Consider the following 15,747-nt stretch of genomic DNA (forward strand, 5'->3'; position numbering starts at 1 on the left):
GGTTTTGTGGAAATATGTTGATTACCACAAAAAATAATTTCCACTCACCCCTTGTTTTATTTTTTAAAAATGTACAAATCGCAGTTACAGTAGAGCATTTACAATGGAAGTGAATGTGGCCAGACTATAATCATTAAAGGCCCTGATGTACTCACTGCGAAGTTCTTCTTGGTTCTTTGCTCGTACCAAAAAGCATTTTGAACAGCTGAGCAACGGTATACTGTTTGCGAACATTCAGGCTCTGGCAACACCACAGGGGGAGGCGTTTAGAAGGGCTATTAATTATGAGGACACACAAGACTATATGTAAAACCTTAACTAATGTGACATTAAAATGTGTTATCAATGACTTCATGCCTCATTTTATGAGTAGATTTCATATGAGATCAGTAAAAGAAGCTATTTTAACTCTGTTCAAAGATGATTTAAAGTAATATGCATTAGATAATGTTTAATTTGTCTTATTTACATTCAGCATGTCACTAATGCACTAACATGCTTTACGCTGCCATAATATGCACCGGTTACACTCTGTTATTGTAATTTATGATGACACTGATACTACTGCAAAGAAAAGGGTGTTAATTGGCAGAATACAGACAAAAGAATGATGATAAGAGGCATCTCTCACTTTGGGCCAATGTGTAAATGGCTTTCTACCACAGACGGCGCATCAGTGAACCAGCATATCAAACAACAGAGTAAATGGGCACTTAAGAGTATTTGAGTAGATTTGATTCCTTTTGTAGACTAATTAAACCAAAAAATGACATGAAACGAAAATGTCTATGCAAACAGTTGTACAGATGTAAGTTTGCACCAGCTGACTAATAACCCTGCACGGCGGTGTGTTCACATTGACTGATCTTAACAGGTCACACCTACCAAAGACGTGGACCAATGGCAGTATGATGGTGTTTAGCAGCTGGTATGAAGTTTTCCTTAAAGTTCACGAACCACCGAAACAAACTTAAAAACACCTTTGTTTTGACCAGATTTTATTCAAAATTACATCACACCCATTTGTTCTTTGATGTCGTATGAAGTATACGGGGCCTAAACAGTCCGTAACATTACACAATGTTTCAAAAGTATAGCCTCAAGATGTAAACATTATACTTGATAACATGATTTTGGGATTTACCTGTGTTACAGCGTTTATTAGATTACAGGGTTTGCCGCCGTTATGTCGCCATGACAACTAAATTTTAATATTGGATATAACCTTACACAGAAATGAGGTTTTATCACAGTAAAATTATGTTAACACATACAATGATTACATCTTGTGGCTATACTTTTGAAACAGTTTCTATTTTAACATTTATGGACTGGCCACATTCACTTCCATTGTAAGTGCCTTACTGTAGATGCAAGTTATAGAAGCTTTTGTAAATAAACGAGGAATGAGTTAAAATAGTTTTTCATGGCAATCAACATTCTGATAGATTGACCTTAACTTGTATTGAACCCGGCAAATTCATGTTAGCCTAAAGCCTCCTTGCCTTTTTCTTGGAAGTGTTGGAAATGCCCACATGAAGACATTTTTAGTACTTATCAAGGAATGGAAAAAGGGTTGAGAGGTAAAAAAGGGAATAATTCGTGAGAGACTTATATTCACCCAAAGCTAGAGCATATCACAGACTGACTTAAAATTTAATAATTAAGTCTAGATTGGGCTGTTCTGTGGGTTTAACCAGAGACTATTTAGCCCAAGACGGAGCACTGGTATTAAAATTAATGGGAGAAATTGGAACACAAAATATGGCGGATGTAGAAAAGGGAATGCCGCCAATCACATTTCAGATGCAGACATCACCTGTTACTCAACTCGAGAACATGCATGTGCATTAGCTGGACCAGCCTGAAAAATAGCGGGTTTTTTTAGCGTGATCTGAGCTAAAGAAGCACAATTTATGATGCCTTTGTTGTCAGATTTTACTGCTGATTTGAAATATGTTCTTTGATTGTAATATTGAACAAAGAGATATCGGTCTTTCCCCATTCAAGAAGATAGAAGCTGTAATTTTATGCCACCTAGTGTGCCGAGTGTACTGACTGGCCTTGAAAGGGACTTTGGTTTAACTTCGGATTTTCTCTTGTGGCTGATCCATGTATCTTGCATTTCCTTGGAGAGGGGGTTGAGAGAGACTTCTCTGTCCTTTCTAATCTCCTTTCCTTTCTGCTCCCTCTCTCATTCCTTTTACCACTCACCACTCAGCCTATCTCCCCCCCTAACAGCTGGAGCACCAAAGCCCTCAGATTTCCCCCTCTAATCCCCCACAACTGGGCCACACCTTGTCCTGAGCCAGGGATTTGTGTGGACACTAACAAATAAGTCTATACATTCATACGTGACTGGATTGCCATTGGTGTAGCTAGTGGTACCCTTACCACTTTCACCCAAACACTCCCTTTGCATTGCATTGGAATGGTCATGAAGAGTGTTGGTGTAGTATATCCATCCATTATAGATAACATTGTGTGTTTTATGATGCTAGTATAGACCTTAATCAGGGTAACCGCTACCGGTCAAAATGTCTGGCACTTTCGTTGCAAGTCAATACCAAAATAAATACAATTATGAATTTTGAGTAAATATTCTGTAATATAAATGTTTAATTTTAGCAATTAAGTGATTTGTAAATATAAAATAAAATACTAACAAAAATTCCCTAAAACAAGTTTTTCTGAAGTACCATGTGGGCTGGGTAAAAATATAGATTTATAATGAATCGTGATCTTCATTTGAAAGATCTCAGTAGAAATTTTTAAATCCCAAGATCGATCTTTTACTCTCTGTGGCAACCTTCTACAATGCGAGTAAATCAGTCGCATATGTGATAAAATTTTGTGCTATGTGACTAAAAATGTCTGTGGTTAGCCACTAACTGGTAAACGTTTAGATTTCACTCACCAGGGTTTGTGGTTATGCGTCAGACTCAACTAAAACACGTCTGTGAGACACTCGCTGAACTTGCTCTATTCTTAAAGAGACAGTACCGTTTTAGCACTCTACATATCAAAGTAAATAATAGTACAAATTATGCATGTAAACAAAATGTACAGTATATGCAATATTATAAATGCAATTTCAAGACATATTTATTTATGGAATACATTTTTTTTTAATATTTTAAAAAATAAAGCTAAAATGTGACAAATAATGAAAAACGAATGATATTTTTTTTTTATTAATATTTTCGTAATGTATTTTCTTTCAAACATAAGTAAAATAGACTTTATAACTGAAATATACCAAATTTATTGGAATCGAATCGAATCAAGAACTTGTGAATCGGAATTGAATCTGGAAATCTATATCAGTACCCATCCCTAGTATAGGTAGGATCTGTGCATTAGACCTGCCGTGTAAATTCAGAGTAAATGACCTGCCGCTGTCCATTATGTCATTAATATTAATCAAACAACAATATTAACCAGAAAAAGAGAGAACCATTCACTGCTCTAGGCTGTGTAAATTTAGCAGCTTTTGATGCCCTCTACAATCAAGCATGAACACAAAGTTGAGTTAAGGCCTAAATAAATGAATAAAACAAACATAAAAAAACTGTTTAGCTCATTTAAATTCTGTCAGCATCAAATCAATTTGAATATATAATATCTACTATCAAGTAAAAAGAAGTTACTTAATTTTTATAACAGAACTCAAACTGTTAGGTTATTTTGACATCTATGACTGGTAGCCTAGTCAATGCAGAACTTGCCTAATTCTACTGTAGCTCATGCAAACCTTCACTAACCTCAGAACATTCTGGTTCTAAATACACTGTGTTCTTAAACACTTTGTGCTTCTTGGCTCATTCCTGCCTTGCTAAACTGCCCTGATCCTCTGGCTCAAAGAGAGTCTAACTCTGAGCCAGCCCTTCTCTGCCATAATGATGCAGAAGAGGCAAATCTGCCCGTGTGGGAACTTACATAGAGTGATGCTTTCAATGCACTGATCTGATCTAAATCTGATGTGAATTTTAAAGGTATTGTTCACCCAAAAAATACAACTCTGTAATCATTTACTCACTCTCATGTTGTTCCAAACCCGTATAACTTTCTTTTTTTCCCTGGAACACAAAAGGAGATGTTTGGCAGAATAACAACTTTAGTCACCGTTCATTTACATTGTATGGAAAAAACTTGCAATGAAAGTTAATGATGAATGATCTCCTTTTTGTGTTCCACAGAAGAAAGTAAGCCATACAGGTTTTGAAAAACATGCGGGTGAGTAATTTTTGGGTAAACGATCTCTAAATTGGAGGGTATCAGAGCTTTTTTTCTTTATTTTTTAAAATCTTTTGCTATTCATTGCTCACCAATCACAAGCTCCACTGCCATCCCCCAGTTCTCTTGCAGAGCCATCATAGAAAATATGGAGCTTAAAGCTTTCCCATCCACCACTCCTATTTTCATAGATATGGTAGCAATGGGTTATGGGAAGCTTCGACAGCCGTTAGAACGCTCCCATATCTTATGTCCCCAATGCTTCCATGTTTCCAGGTGTGACATTTGCAGCCAAAGGCTACTTCGACGCACTGGTGCGGATGGGAGAGCTGGCCAGCGAGAGTCACGGCTCTAAGGATCTTGGTGAGTTATAGACTGTAGCTGCAGTGCCCCCTGTGGTTGGGAAGGGGATTGCAGAAGAGAATGTTTTATCGGTTTAAGTATGAATGGCTATGGATGTTTGAGTGAATTGTATGGCATATCTAAGACTTTATCTTTGGACATAACACATATGTACAAATGTGCACACTCTGCAGTTTCACTCATTGCTCATTGGTGATTGGTTGCATTGTGTTCATTATACCCTGTTGTCTTATTTACATGTCTGTCTGAAAATAAACATTGTACTGTTTGAATTAGGGTTTTAGACACGCCACAGTTTGCTTTGATTTCGATTAAGGAGTCAAAATGCAATTTCAAAATTACTCTTGATTTTGACACATCTAGGGCTATCACGATTATGAAATTTTGCCTCACAATTAATTATAGAACAAATAATTGCGATTATGACACTTAATTGTCTGTTTTAGGGCTTTCGAAATTATTATAATTCATTGTTATGCAAATTGTCACACTTCTAAAGGTGTATTGGTGCTTCATACACCTTAAGAAGTCATTTATTCATATTTAACGTGGAATCAAACTGTATAATAAAATAGGGATATATATGATTTCCTTTAAGCCTTTAAAAACATATTAATGACATAAAACTTCTTATTTTAAACATCCAATATTTCCAAATATTTAAAATATGTCTCTTTTTGGTCAACTTTAGTCTTTTACATTTACACTTCTTTTTGGAACCCAGCCAACCTGAATAGCATACATTTATGTTATGTTATGTTCTGGGTCGACCGATAGTGAATTTTACAGATACCGAAAAGTTGGGCAGTACCTGCCAATAACCGATAAATCAACTGATAGTTTTTAAAATTGATACTGAATGAAAAAATAACACTCAAAGTTGCTGAACATTATTACAAAAATAAACAGTACTGACTGAACCATGGAAATGTATTGTACTTTTTAAAATGAAAGAAATATACAAATATTAATATATATATGAACTAATACTAGAGTTTTAAAGTCAGCTGATTTTTAAATTGACATTGTTTCCTTAGTCCACAAGAGGACACAATAAATACATAAACCATTCTGCACCGTTATATTATTGCATAGAACATTCCTATCCTAGCTGTTAAAAAAGAGCATTTCATTTTCAACTAATGTGCATAAAAGAAATAAATAATATTCTCAAAAGTAAAATGAGGGGGGAAAATGCTTCAATAGACAGTTCACATGGTGTTACACTTGCACTGATTCCTACTATTCCAGATTCAAGCTTCATAATAACAGCGAAATACCACATTGTTTTTTATTCAGTACAGTTGTATGATGAATAGCAATATTCACAGATAGCAGTGGTATTCGGCTGAACTCGGTGGTGAAGCGGCTCAGACTATGAGCCCAGGCCAGGGGCTGTTCAAACAGACAGAACACAACAGACTGGAACAGAACGCAAGAATCTCGAGACACACATTTCCAAGTTGAACATCTTTCCTGACAAAACATTTAAACAACTCATTGCTTAATCTGAGAAATGCTTATAAGAGAGCAAGACGCAATGGCCAAAGACCTCCACTAACTGTAAGGGGCTGTTGACACCGAACGCTTTTGCAACCATCCATTTGTTTTTCTATGTAAATGCTCGCTTGATGAACGTCTTTGTTTCCCTTTGTTTTTGTTTATTCAGCATCTCGTGCAGGAGCTCTGTTTTTTAGATGATATGTCTAATTAAAAGGAACTTTAAAAGCATATTGAGACACCTGCTTTCTGTTAAACTGTATTTGTAGCCTTTTTTTTAGTGCAAGAATGTGATCGATCTGAAGTCATCGTATTACAGTGAGGATAAAAAAATTGAAATCAGATGCGTTTCTGATTTGTTTATGTTTCTCTCGCCTGCATGAAGATTTTAATTTGCTTTCTCATGTCACTAGCTTTAAATATGCAATTTAGCTGGCTAATGAATCCATAAACATGATCAGCTGGATATAAACTAATGCAAATAGATGGTAATAGATGGTAACAATCGTGATGTTTAACATTTGGGTAGGACTTGCGTGTATTTTTGTCACATTGTTCTAACCGCTTGAGGTTAGCTTTATTGTTAGCGTCCTCTCAGCCTTGTCAGCAAACATACTGCTGTTCTCTACTAATGCAGCATCTAGTCAATAAATTAATTACTTTATAATGATGACAAAGTGTACTGTAGTGTACTGTATACATACCTTTTCGTTGTTGAGTGTAGTCTCACGTGTCAAAACAAACACCACAAGGCATCAGTGAAGTGATCATTTTTATTTCGCCTCTAGAGGCCGCTATCATGGTGTATAACGACAGCGGACCCTTCCCAGCCGCTCCAGCACCAGGCGCAACAGGGAAAAACTATCTGTGTGGATTTTTGCAGATAACGATAGTTCCAGAAATCTGTTATTGGTGCCGATTAATCGGCAAAACCGATATATCGGTCGACCTCTAATATTATATTATATTATGCAATAGTAAAACATTTCTGAATTTGCATGTTAAGGCATCTTTACACTGCCAAGTTAAGACAGATCTCTGCCACCTTAAATTCTGTGTGAAGGCAGGCAATACTGCTTAAAAGTCCCACTAAAATATGGCAGCTCTGACTTCCTATTTTGCTATTTTGTAAATGATTGTGCAACATGCCTATTAGAAATGTAATATGCAAAATCATCTAATTCTTAATTTGAGAATCAGAGAACATATCTGAAGTCAAATTACAAGCATATTTTCTTTCTCTCCTCATTGGTGTTCCTGTCATTTCCTGTTCGTTATTTATAAATAGAATTGGGATGTGGTATGTGCTGCATAACTAGCAGTGACTAAACTCAACAGTAAACACCATAGCAACCATAGCTCACCAAATACTTATTGAAACCTACAAATAAATTTAGGACATTATCAAAACATTTTAATTGCTAGATTTTGTGACCAGTTCTTTGGAAATTCCAGTGCTCAACTTTAAACAAACAAGTCTTGCTGTGTAGAGAGATGTTTTATATAGAGTTGTGTGCGTTATAGAGTTCTGCATAGAGTTTGGCTCTGTTCCAATACCTAAAGAGCTCCCTACCTACACAGCAATTTTAGGCATCATAGGTGCCCTTCCGATGTGAAGGTTGTTCCAGACAGTAAGCAAAACTATGCTGCCTTCAAAGAAACCTTGTTCTGAGTACATTGATTTACATTCTGGACTGAGTTAAGAAAAATGTATAATAAAAATAGATTATTTTCACTTAAAGTTCTAATTAAATAGGTCTAAGTTATTGAAATGTAACATTTTGACCCAATATTTTTGTGTGCTATATAATTTTTGGGCTTATTAGACTATAGAGACATTCTCAAAGCAACATGTTAACATCATGTGAGCATTAGTCCAGTCTTACATGCACTTAGGAAGCTAAGTGTTTGACAGAAGCAAGTAATTGTCACGTATTAGATGGAAACGATGTCCAGCGAAGTTATTGGCTGTAGTAAAAGTCTTAGGAATTCAAACGAGTGCAGTCGCACGATATCATATGAATTAGCCAAATGTAGAAAAGTCCTACGAATCCTGACGATTTCATTGTGAGAGTGTGTTGGCTGTTCCATTGAATGCATATTCAATTGAGTTCAAACTCGCTGTTCAAATTAGAGCTGCGAGTTTGAACTCAGTTGAATATGCATTCAATGGAACAGCCAACACACTCTCACAATGAAATCGTCAGGATTCGTAGGACTTTTCTAAATTTGGCTAATTCGTATGATATCGTGCGACTGCACTCGTTATTTGAATAAATTCAACCTCATTTCATCATGAGATTGGATTATCTGATTTCAAACTTTCTCAATATCTAAACAGTTTAGCCTGGTGGTGCTGGAGTCCTTATGAGATTATACTGTATTTCATGAGATTTTTATATTTTAAAAAGCAGCAATATCTGTGTAAGAAGCAGTTTTAACATGAAAGTTCTATTAGAATTTAAGCCTTTCAGCCCTTTTCACCTGATGGTCTTTCATTGACAAATTACATCAAGTCTGTGTTTGTTTTGGGCCTTTGCTTAAATGAACTTGCCTCCATTTGTGCATCACTTCCCTTGCATTATGCATGTTCATTATGCATTTAATATTGTGTTGTATATTTAATGTGTGTGCATGCATGTATGACTATGTTTTGTTTCTACAGCTGTTCCAGTATTGCTCATGTTTCATGTGAATGTGTCTGATCTCTAGAATGAATGACAGGCATGATTAAACTAACATTATATCTGTACATCAGCATTATGATGCAGCTTTCAAAACTATCTAATAAACAGTACTTCTCAGTAGGGCTGGTTGATATATTGAATATTTGCAATGATTTTGCTGGCCATATAAAATTAAGCTACATTGTTATTGTGATGATGTTAATGCACTTTTTATTGGCCCTTTCCCGTAACATGTGAGTATGAGAGCACTTAGTTGGTAAAGGTGATTCATTTTTGTGAATCAAGTTCAAACTGTCTGTTTTAATGAAATGATTCATAACGCTGATTAAATTATTTGTTTGCATTACTTAAAAATGTTCTCCAAAGTTCTCTGTGGCATTTTTCTTATATTAAAATGTTTTAGTAAAAATATAAATAGTGTGGAAAACATGCCTTGATAATATTTAACTAAAAAAAATGTTCTGTATTTTACTTTTTGCATTAAACTATTTGAATCTACTTGGCTACAATAGCTTTTTGTTTGAAGGTTCCTCTGAGTGAAAATAAAAATAATTCAGAGCAAATACATAAATATTGAGATGTGTATCAAATATTGTCAAAAGGATAATAAATATCTAAGTATCATATCACCCAGCCCTACTTTGCACTCTGAAGGATGGTTTTTGCATGTGCACGTTTGTATGTGTATTTCCCTGAGTCTAGTTCCTTATCTTGTCACATGTTGCACAGTGTGTCTTACATTTCTCGTCACTTGTAAAATGTGTCAGAGAATCTCTGTTCACACGGGCCAAGAACTTGGATGTTGCAAAACATATCTATCCTCCATCTGTCTGGTGTTCAGACATATAATGTTGTAGATTTGCATGAAATAGAGTGTGAAGTGCGTGTTTTGTCTGTTTGTTAGGATCAAGTCTGTTATGGAGCAAGTGGATTGTTGACATGAAATACTTCCGCAAAGTTGACACATTCCTGCGGTGTGACATGCTATACTCCATCTAAAACTATTTTTTTAAACAGTGGTTTGGTCATTCTTCCATTATACATGTTTTAATGGCTTCATATTAAATGAGGACACAGATAGAACCCAGCCGCACCTCAATTAAGCGTGCAGCATGCATGCTTAAATAATCTCTGAAATGAGGCCATAGCCCTGCATTAATAATTTATACCAACATATTTCTGCAATTAGTATAATTGTATTTAAAGGAAATGAATTTTTATATTTTTAAATTGTTATATATTTCCTGGTCATTATACCTTAAAATCAGTGACACAATCTCAGTCAAGCAGTTTTGCCTCTCACGATCAACCCTGTGTGGGTTTCTGTCTTCACCGCTGTGTTAGATTTTCCTGGAGATGGAGTGTTCCGAATGGAGTGTTTTTAAAGGATATTTTGCCATCAATAAGTGGACCATCACGTGTGCGTTAATAATGTAAGATTTGAAGTGTAGACCACACAGGCTGCACAGTTCACATGTTTGAGATGTGCATGTGTGTGTGCACTGCTTGGCTTCTGGGTTCTATTATTGCTTATTTCTTTATCACAAAAAAATAATTCATTTAGATGAAGATTTAGACTGTGACATTGAAAAAACTAACTCAAGAGTAACATTTCCACTGTGGCTGCTGCAGTTTATAGGCAATGAGCCTTACTTGAGCTTGTAAAATACATTTAAATAAGTCCATAGGCCACACTCAAAACTATTCTTTAGAGAGAGTACCATAGAGATATAGAGGAAGTGAAGTGATAACTATATGGCACTGATAAACCTCAATCACACTGAGCTCAATATATGGCGACACTAGCTGCTGCTGAGAAGTGCTTAAATTTACATCTTGGCAATTTTGAAGCGACGTTTGATTTCTCTCATTTTCTGAGTTTCTCTCTTTCGATCCCTCAAACACAGACTTACACACAAACTCTCTCTCTCACACACACACACACACACACACACACACACACACAAACACACTACCTCATTATCCAATAAGTCCTCGAGTATAGCAGCGCAAGCCTCGCAATCCTCTGTTGCTAGTTCTAAAGTGACGTTTTCGAACTAGCAACGAAGGCTCGGACTGTATTAAAGCAAGACGCTGAATCCATGGCAAAAGAAAGTAGTTCCACTCATAAGAGTGTTTTATGGTTGAAAACCAGAAAATGTCTTGAGATAAAACCCTGAACAATGTAACCGTGGTATAAGCGGAATAATTGACTCTGGCCCATTGAATTGTTTAAAAATAATGCACACCCTTTCTTAAAATAAAGTGTTGGATAAGAGGCTAGCAAAATTTTTATGCCTATATTGTATCAATTTGAAATTCTGGTGGTTGGTTAGTCTCTATGGGAATAACACTTGTTCGATATCTTACAATGTCGCCGTCTTATACAAATTATTACAAGTTGTCATGAGACAATTTTATGTGTACACACTGTTGAAAAGACCATCTTAAACCAGAATGAATTTCCATGCTGGTACAGACTGGTTTATTCTGGTTTGGTGCTGGTCTTGCTAATGGACCAGCATACAGTATAGTCATGCCAGCAAAAAAAATGCTGGTCAACCAGCATGGTGTATTTGGAGAAGCTGATTGACCAAGGAAATTCTTGTTTGTTAAGCTATTTAAGAAGTCTGGTAGGGAAACAAGATCCCATGCTGGGAACAAGCATCCTGGTGACCAGTAATGCTGGTCTTTTCAGCAGATCACAAAAACATGATGCCTGTTGCATAAAAAATCCTTTCTTTACCAAGGTCTAAACTTTTGGTTTTATTACCTACAGTATACACCATGCACTGATCCAGCACTGTATAATCACCATGATCCAGAATCTTTAGGACTAACCAATCAATACAAAGTTCACTGTTCAGGAACCAGAGGGGCTCAGGGGGATCATTAGCCATAGCCTAGCACTGATCTAAGTCAAGCTTAAATTTGATCTGGCCCTTCCTTTCGAGAATCAGGAGGTGATCAGTCTTGCTATAAAATCAAATGATTTGTAGGTATTCGAAATGTATCACATTTCTTTACATCATTGCAAAAGCTTCACTCTGTGTACTGGATAATTGTGAGATCTCATTAAGTGGCGTTCTCTTCCTCTTCATTTTATCCTCAACTCTTAGTTACTTGCAATCTCTCACTGTGCATAGAGATGTGTGATGATTCTTCAATGCAGCACTTGTGTGTATCGCATCACTCACTGCCTGCAGTCAGCCCACGCGCTGATGCAGGAATGCAGCCAGCCCGAAGAGAGAGAGAGAGAGAGATAAAAATAGATGAAACACTTGCCTTAACAGGAGAAGTTTCGCTAGAGAGAGAAAGAGAGAGAGAGAGAGCAAGAGCAATGAGAATGCGGCTCTTGCCTGTAGATTTAGAGTCTCAGAATGCCTCTTTGGTGATGTCAGTGTTTCCAAAAACAGCCTCCCCTGTCTGCCTCCTGGATGCTGCACGAGTGTGTGGAATACTAATCAGCTTCCTGTTCCCCCTGCCCAAATATGGGCATCTGTCATCATTGCTGTGAGATTCCAATAGGTTGGCATCTTCTCACGTTTGTAGTTTTAGCTTTTGGGAGTTTTCCAGCAATTTAGAACCGCTGATAATTATGAAAATATTTGTGAAAATATTTGTAGACACACTGTTATCTTTCTGAAACAGGATTAATTGCGTCTTCAAGCTTCTTGTACTCTCCATTGTCGCAAACTAACTCTGGGGTGTTTGTATAATTGATGATGGCAAATCTTGGTGCCAACCGAAATGCTCTAGCAACATATCCAGGCTCATTTTTGATAAGTTATTCAAATAAACCCCTCAAAATATGTCTTCACAGATCAGATTTCTGATTCAGACATTGAGAACTAAGTGATTAGTAAGTTTAGGAACCTACTGTAGCAGTGATAGTTCATTATGTTTCATGTCTGCAGAATGGCCAGAGGGCCAAATCCCTCATTAAATGAATATAGAGCAAAGAAAAATGGGAATGGGCAGTAAAACTGTTAGCCTTCGCTGACCATGCTGAATAATGATGGTTTTAGCCAAGAGGGGGGAATAAGAAACTTGTGTTCTCAACATTTCAGGAGATAGGCATGTGCATACACAGATTATTCCACATGATCAAACTTCAGTGTTGTGCTGCATGCGTTAAATGTGTGGGAGGAGTACAGTATGTCTGATGTTTGTCATTCTGCTTCGCTAACTTTGCATTTTTTAATGCATTTTCTTCTTTATTAGACAGATACTGTATAGAGAGGACAGGATATTATTGGGGAAAAGGGGAGGAATGGGACTGGAACACATTGCTGGCCAAAATCAAATCTGTATCAGTTCAACGGCTGTGTACAATGGATGCTTTAACTGAGATTATGGAGATAGAAGCAAAGTAACAACAATAAGGCACAGGTTACTTAACTTTAGCATGATGGTGACTGTTAGAGGGTTCAAAACTTGAGTCATTAACTCTAATGCCATAGATCAAAATTGACCCTATTTATATTTACTTAATACACATTCTTGATCTTACTGTGTGATCTTACTGTGATCATACACTCACTGAGCACTAATATAATGCCCAACGTGGTCTTCTGCTGTTGTAGCCCATCTGCCTCAAGGTTTGACATGTTGTGTATTCTGAGATGCTATTCTGCTCACTTCAATTGTACAGAGTGGCATCTGAGTTACCGTAGTCTTTCTGTCAACTCGAAACAGTCATGAATTTAAGGGGGAAACTAAGAGGGTGAATCAAACTGATTTTTTGATTAAAGTGCTTTATTGTGTACACGCAGTATTATTACAAATAACAAGAACGGTAATAGGAAAAAAGGTCCCCATGATGGCATAATATCAATAAAAATTAGGGGAAAAGCAACAAGAAATCAAAAGCAGTGAGAATATTCTCCTGTATAGACATACACAGGCATTTCTCTCCCCCTCTCTCAATTCTCAAACCTTCAATTCCCGCTCAACACATGGAGTGTATAATAGTATTTATTATGTGATTGACTCTTTCCTGATGTTGAGAGCATAGCAGCAGTTTGGCACAGACATGGTCTAATTTTCACTTAAAGCAAATGGGATTTGTAGTGTCATATGGTTTCAGTGTTTCTGCATTGTCTCACCCTCTGGGGATTGCTCCCTCTGCATTAATGCCACAAACAAACAAGCGCAAACAGAAGGGAAATGGCTCAAACCACTCTGAATATGGAATCATTGCTGATAATTGATAACGGATAGCTAACAAATGCTGCTATAGATACAGTTGTAAACGGAAGCTCTCTGAAGCGAAGTGACACTTTAAACTGAATTCATCATTATTTAACACATCAGCTTTCGATTATGAGAACATGCTCTTAAAGGAACAGATCACGCAGAAATTAAATTCTGTCATCATTTACTCCCCCTCATGTCGTTCCAAGCCTGTATGACATTCTTTCTTAATTTGAGTTGGGATTATGAGGGTGAGTAAATGATGACAGAATTTTCATTTTTGAAAATTCAATAAAACATTCCTTTATCTGGCCGTTATATGAATTTGGCTGTCCAGCTGATCCAATCCACAACCCCCTATGCAAGAAACCTATTCTACTGCAGTAATCAATCTCCATTATGACCTCATCAGCTGCACCCTAATAGTTATGTATACAGTCCTCTGCCACAAATTAATGACTACCAAAGAATTTTTCAGGCCATGAGGTTGTGAGCTCAGTGAAGCATCGCTGCATTTCGTTTTGGGTCAGTTAGTTTTACAGTTTCAAATATGACTAGATGATTATTCTGAAGCATATGGTTATTTTAGTACAGACTGTTTTGTCTGTTTAACCTATACATATACAAACATATGTCAGCTTATTGCAAAGAATGAGCAAAATGGCAAAGATGGTGTAATGCTTATTTAGTCTGTCAAGTTTAATGAAGTCTTGCATTAAAGCATCTTGCATGCGTCTTCAAACCAAATGTGCTGAAGTTTATGACATGCCATATGTGTGCTGTAGATTTCCCACAGTATTGATATTCCTCACCTCTAGCACAATCAAAGAGAGAAATCAATTTTGGAGGAGAGAAAGAATTGAGTAAGAAAGTTTAACATTGTAAAGACAATGGAAAAATGGACTAGAAAAAAAAAGAAAAAAAGACCAGAAAAGAAAGTAAACAAAGGTGAGAAACTAAATGATTGGAATTGAGAAGAATGAATGAATCCATCTACAAAAGCAATCCATGTCTGTTGAGAGCCTTTAAATTCAACATGAAGTCATCAAAATGTAATATCCGTGCCTCTAAAATGACTTTTCTTTCTTGCTTATGTCACTTAGGCCATGCCTATTGGGTAATCAATAGGCAAACTGTTATTTAGGCATTGTATTAGCAAGCTTACGTTCAGGTCTAGCTCTGTTCTGGTATGAAACACCCACTTCCAATTAATTTTGAATAAAATCATTTAAGTTGCAAAAGACGCTTCAGTATATCAGAAATCATCCCGGTTGGATTTGGATAGAATGAACAGGATGAACTCCTTAAACTCTTCTCATTTTTGTCTTTATTATTTTCCAACATCCTTAATGCTGTATCTAAATAAGAATTAATTGTTGTTTTTTGAAAAACAAGCCAAAATGGTTTTGGTGCATACAACAATCCTTTCTTGGCAAAGTTATGGATCTGACAGGCACACTGGTCTAGCTTTGGCTGCAATAAATTACATATCATCTCTCCATCATCAAAAGATGCCCTAGAAATTCCAAATAGGGAGTACAGTGTTTATTTGGACAGTTATTGACCGTACACTAATTGATTCGCCCTCAAGAGCTGGCAACAATATTCTTAAGTCCTTCAAAGCTGCAGATGTTGTGATCTGTGCTGATTACTGGTAAGCGGCTTAGAGCCCTGCCGAACACGGCTAAATTGCGGTGGGCGGGCGGAGAGATGAGGGGTGGTGGAGGGAAGGATGAAGAGAGCGGGAGTGGTATAAGAACATTGT

At 36.7% G+C, this 15,747-nt stretch overlaps 1 protein-coding gene across 8 annotated transcripts in view; it reads left to right on the top strand.

Moving 5' to 3' along the window:
* baiap2b (BAR/IMD domain containing adaptor protein 2b) overlaps positions 1–15,747 on the top strand; it is a 95,401-nt gene that overhangs the window by 29,275 nt on the left and 50,379 nt on the right. For 6 of the 8 annotated variants that reach the window (XM_051668013.1, XM_051668006.1, XM_051668011.1 and 3 more), the window contains exon 3: positions 4,513–4,599. The exons of 1 other annotated variant lie outside the window; for it this stretch is intronic. In XM_051668013.1, the coding sequence (XP_051523973.1) occupies positions 4,513–4,599 (87 nt within the window). Of the gene's footprint in view, positions 1–4,512; positions 4,600–10,200; positions 10,220–15,747 lie in introns of those variants that run through there. One more of the 8 variants, XM_051668014.1, reaches the window with a different exon arrangement.

Source organism: Myxocyprinus asiaticus, chromosome 32 (genome assembly GCF_019703515.2).
Source record: "Myxocyprinus asiaticus isolate MX2 ecotype Aquarium Trade chromosome 32, UBuf_Myxa_2, whole genome shotgun sequence".
NCBI classification, from domain to species: Eukaryota; Metazoa; Chordata; class Actinopteri; order Cypriniformes; family Catostomidae; genus Myxocyprinus; species Myxocyprinus asiaticus.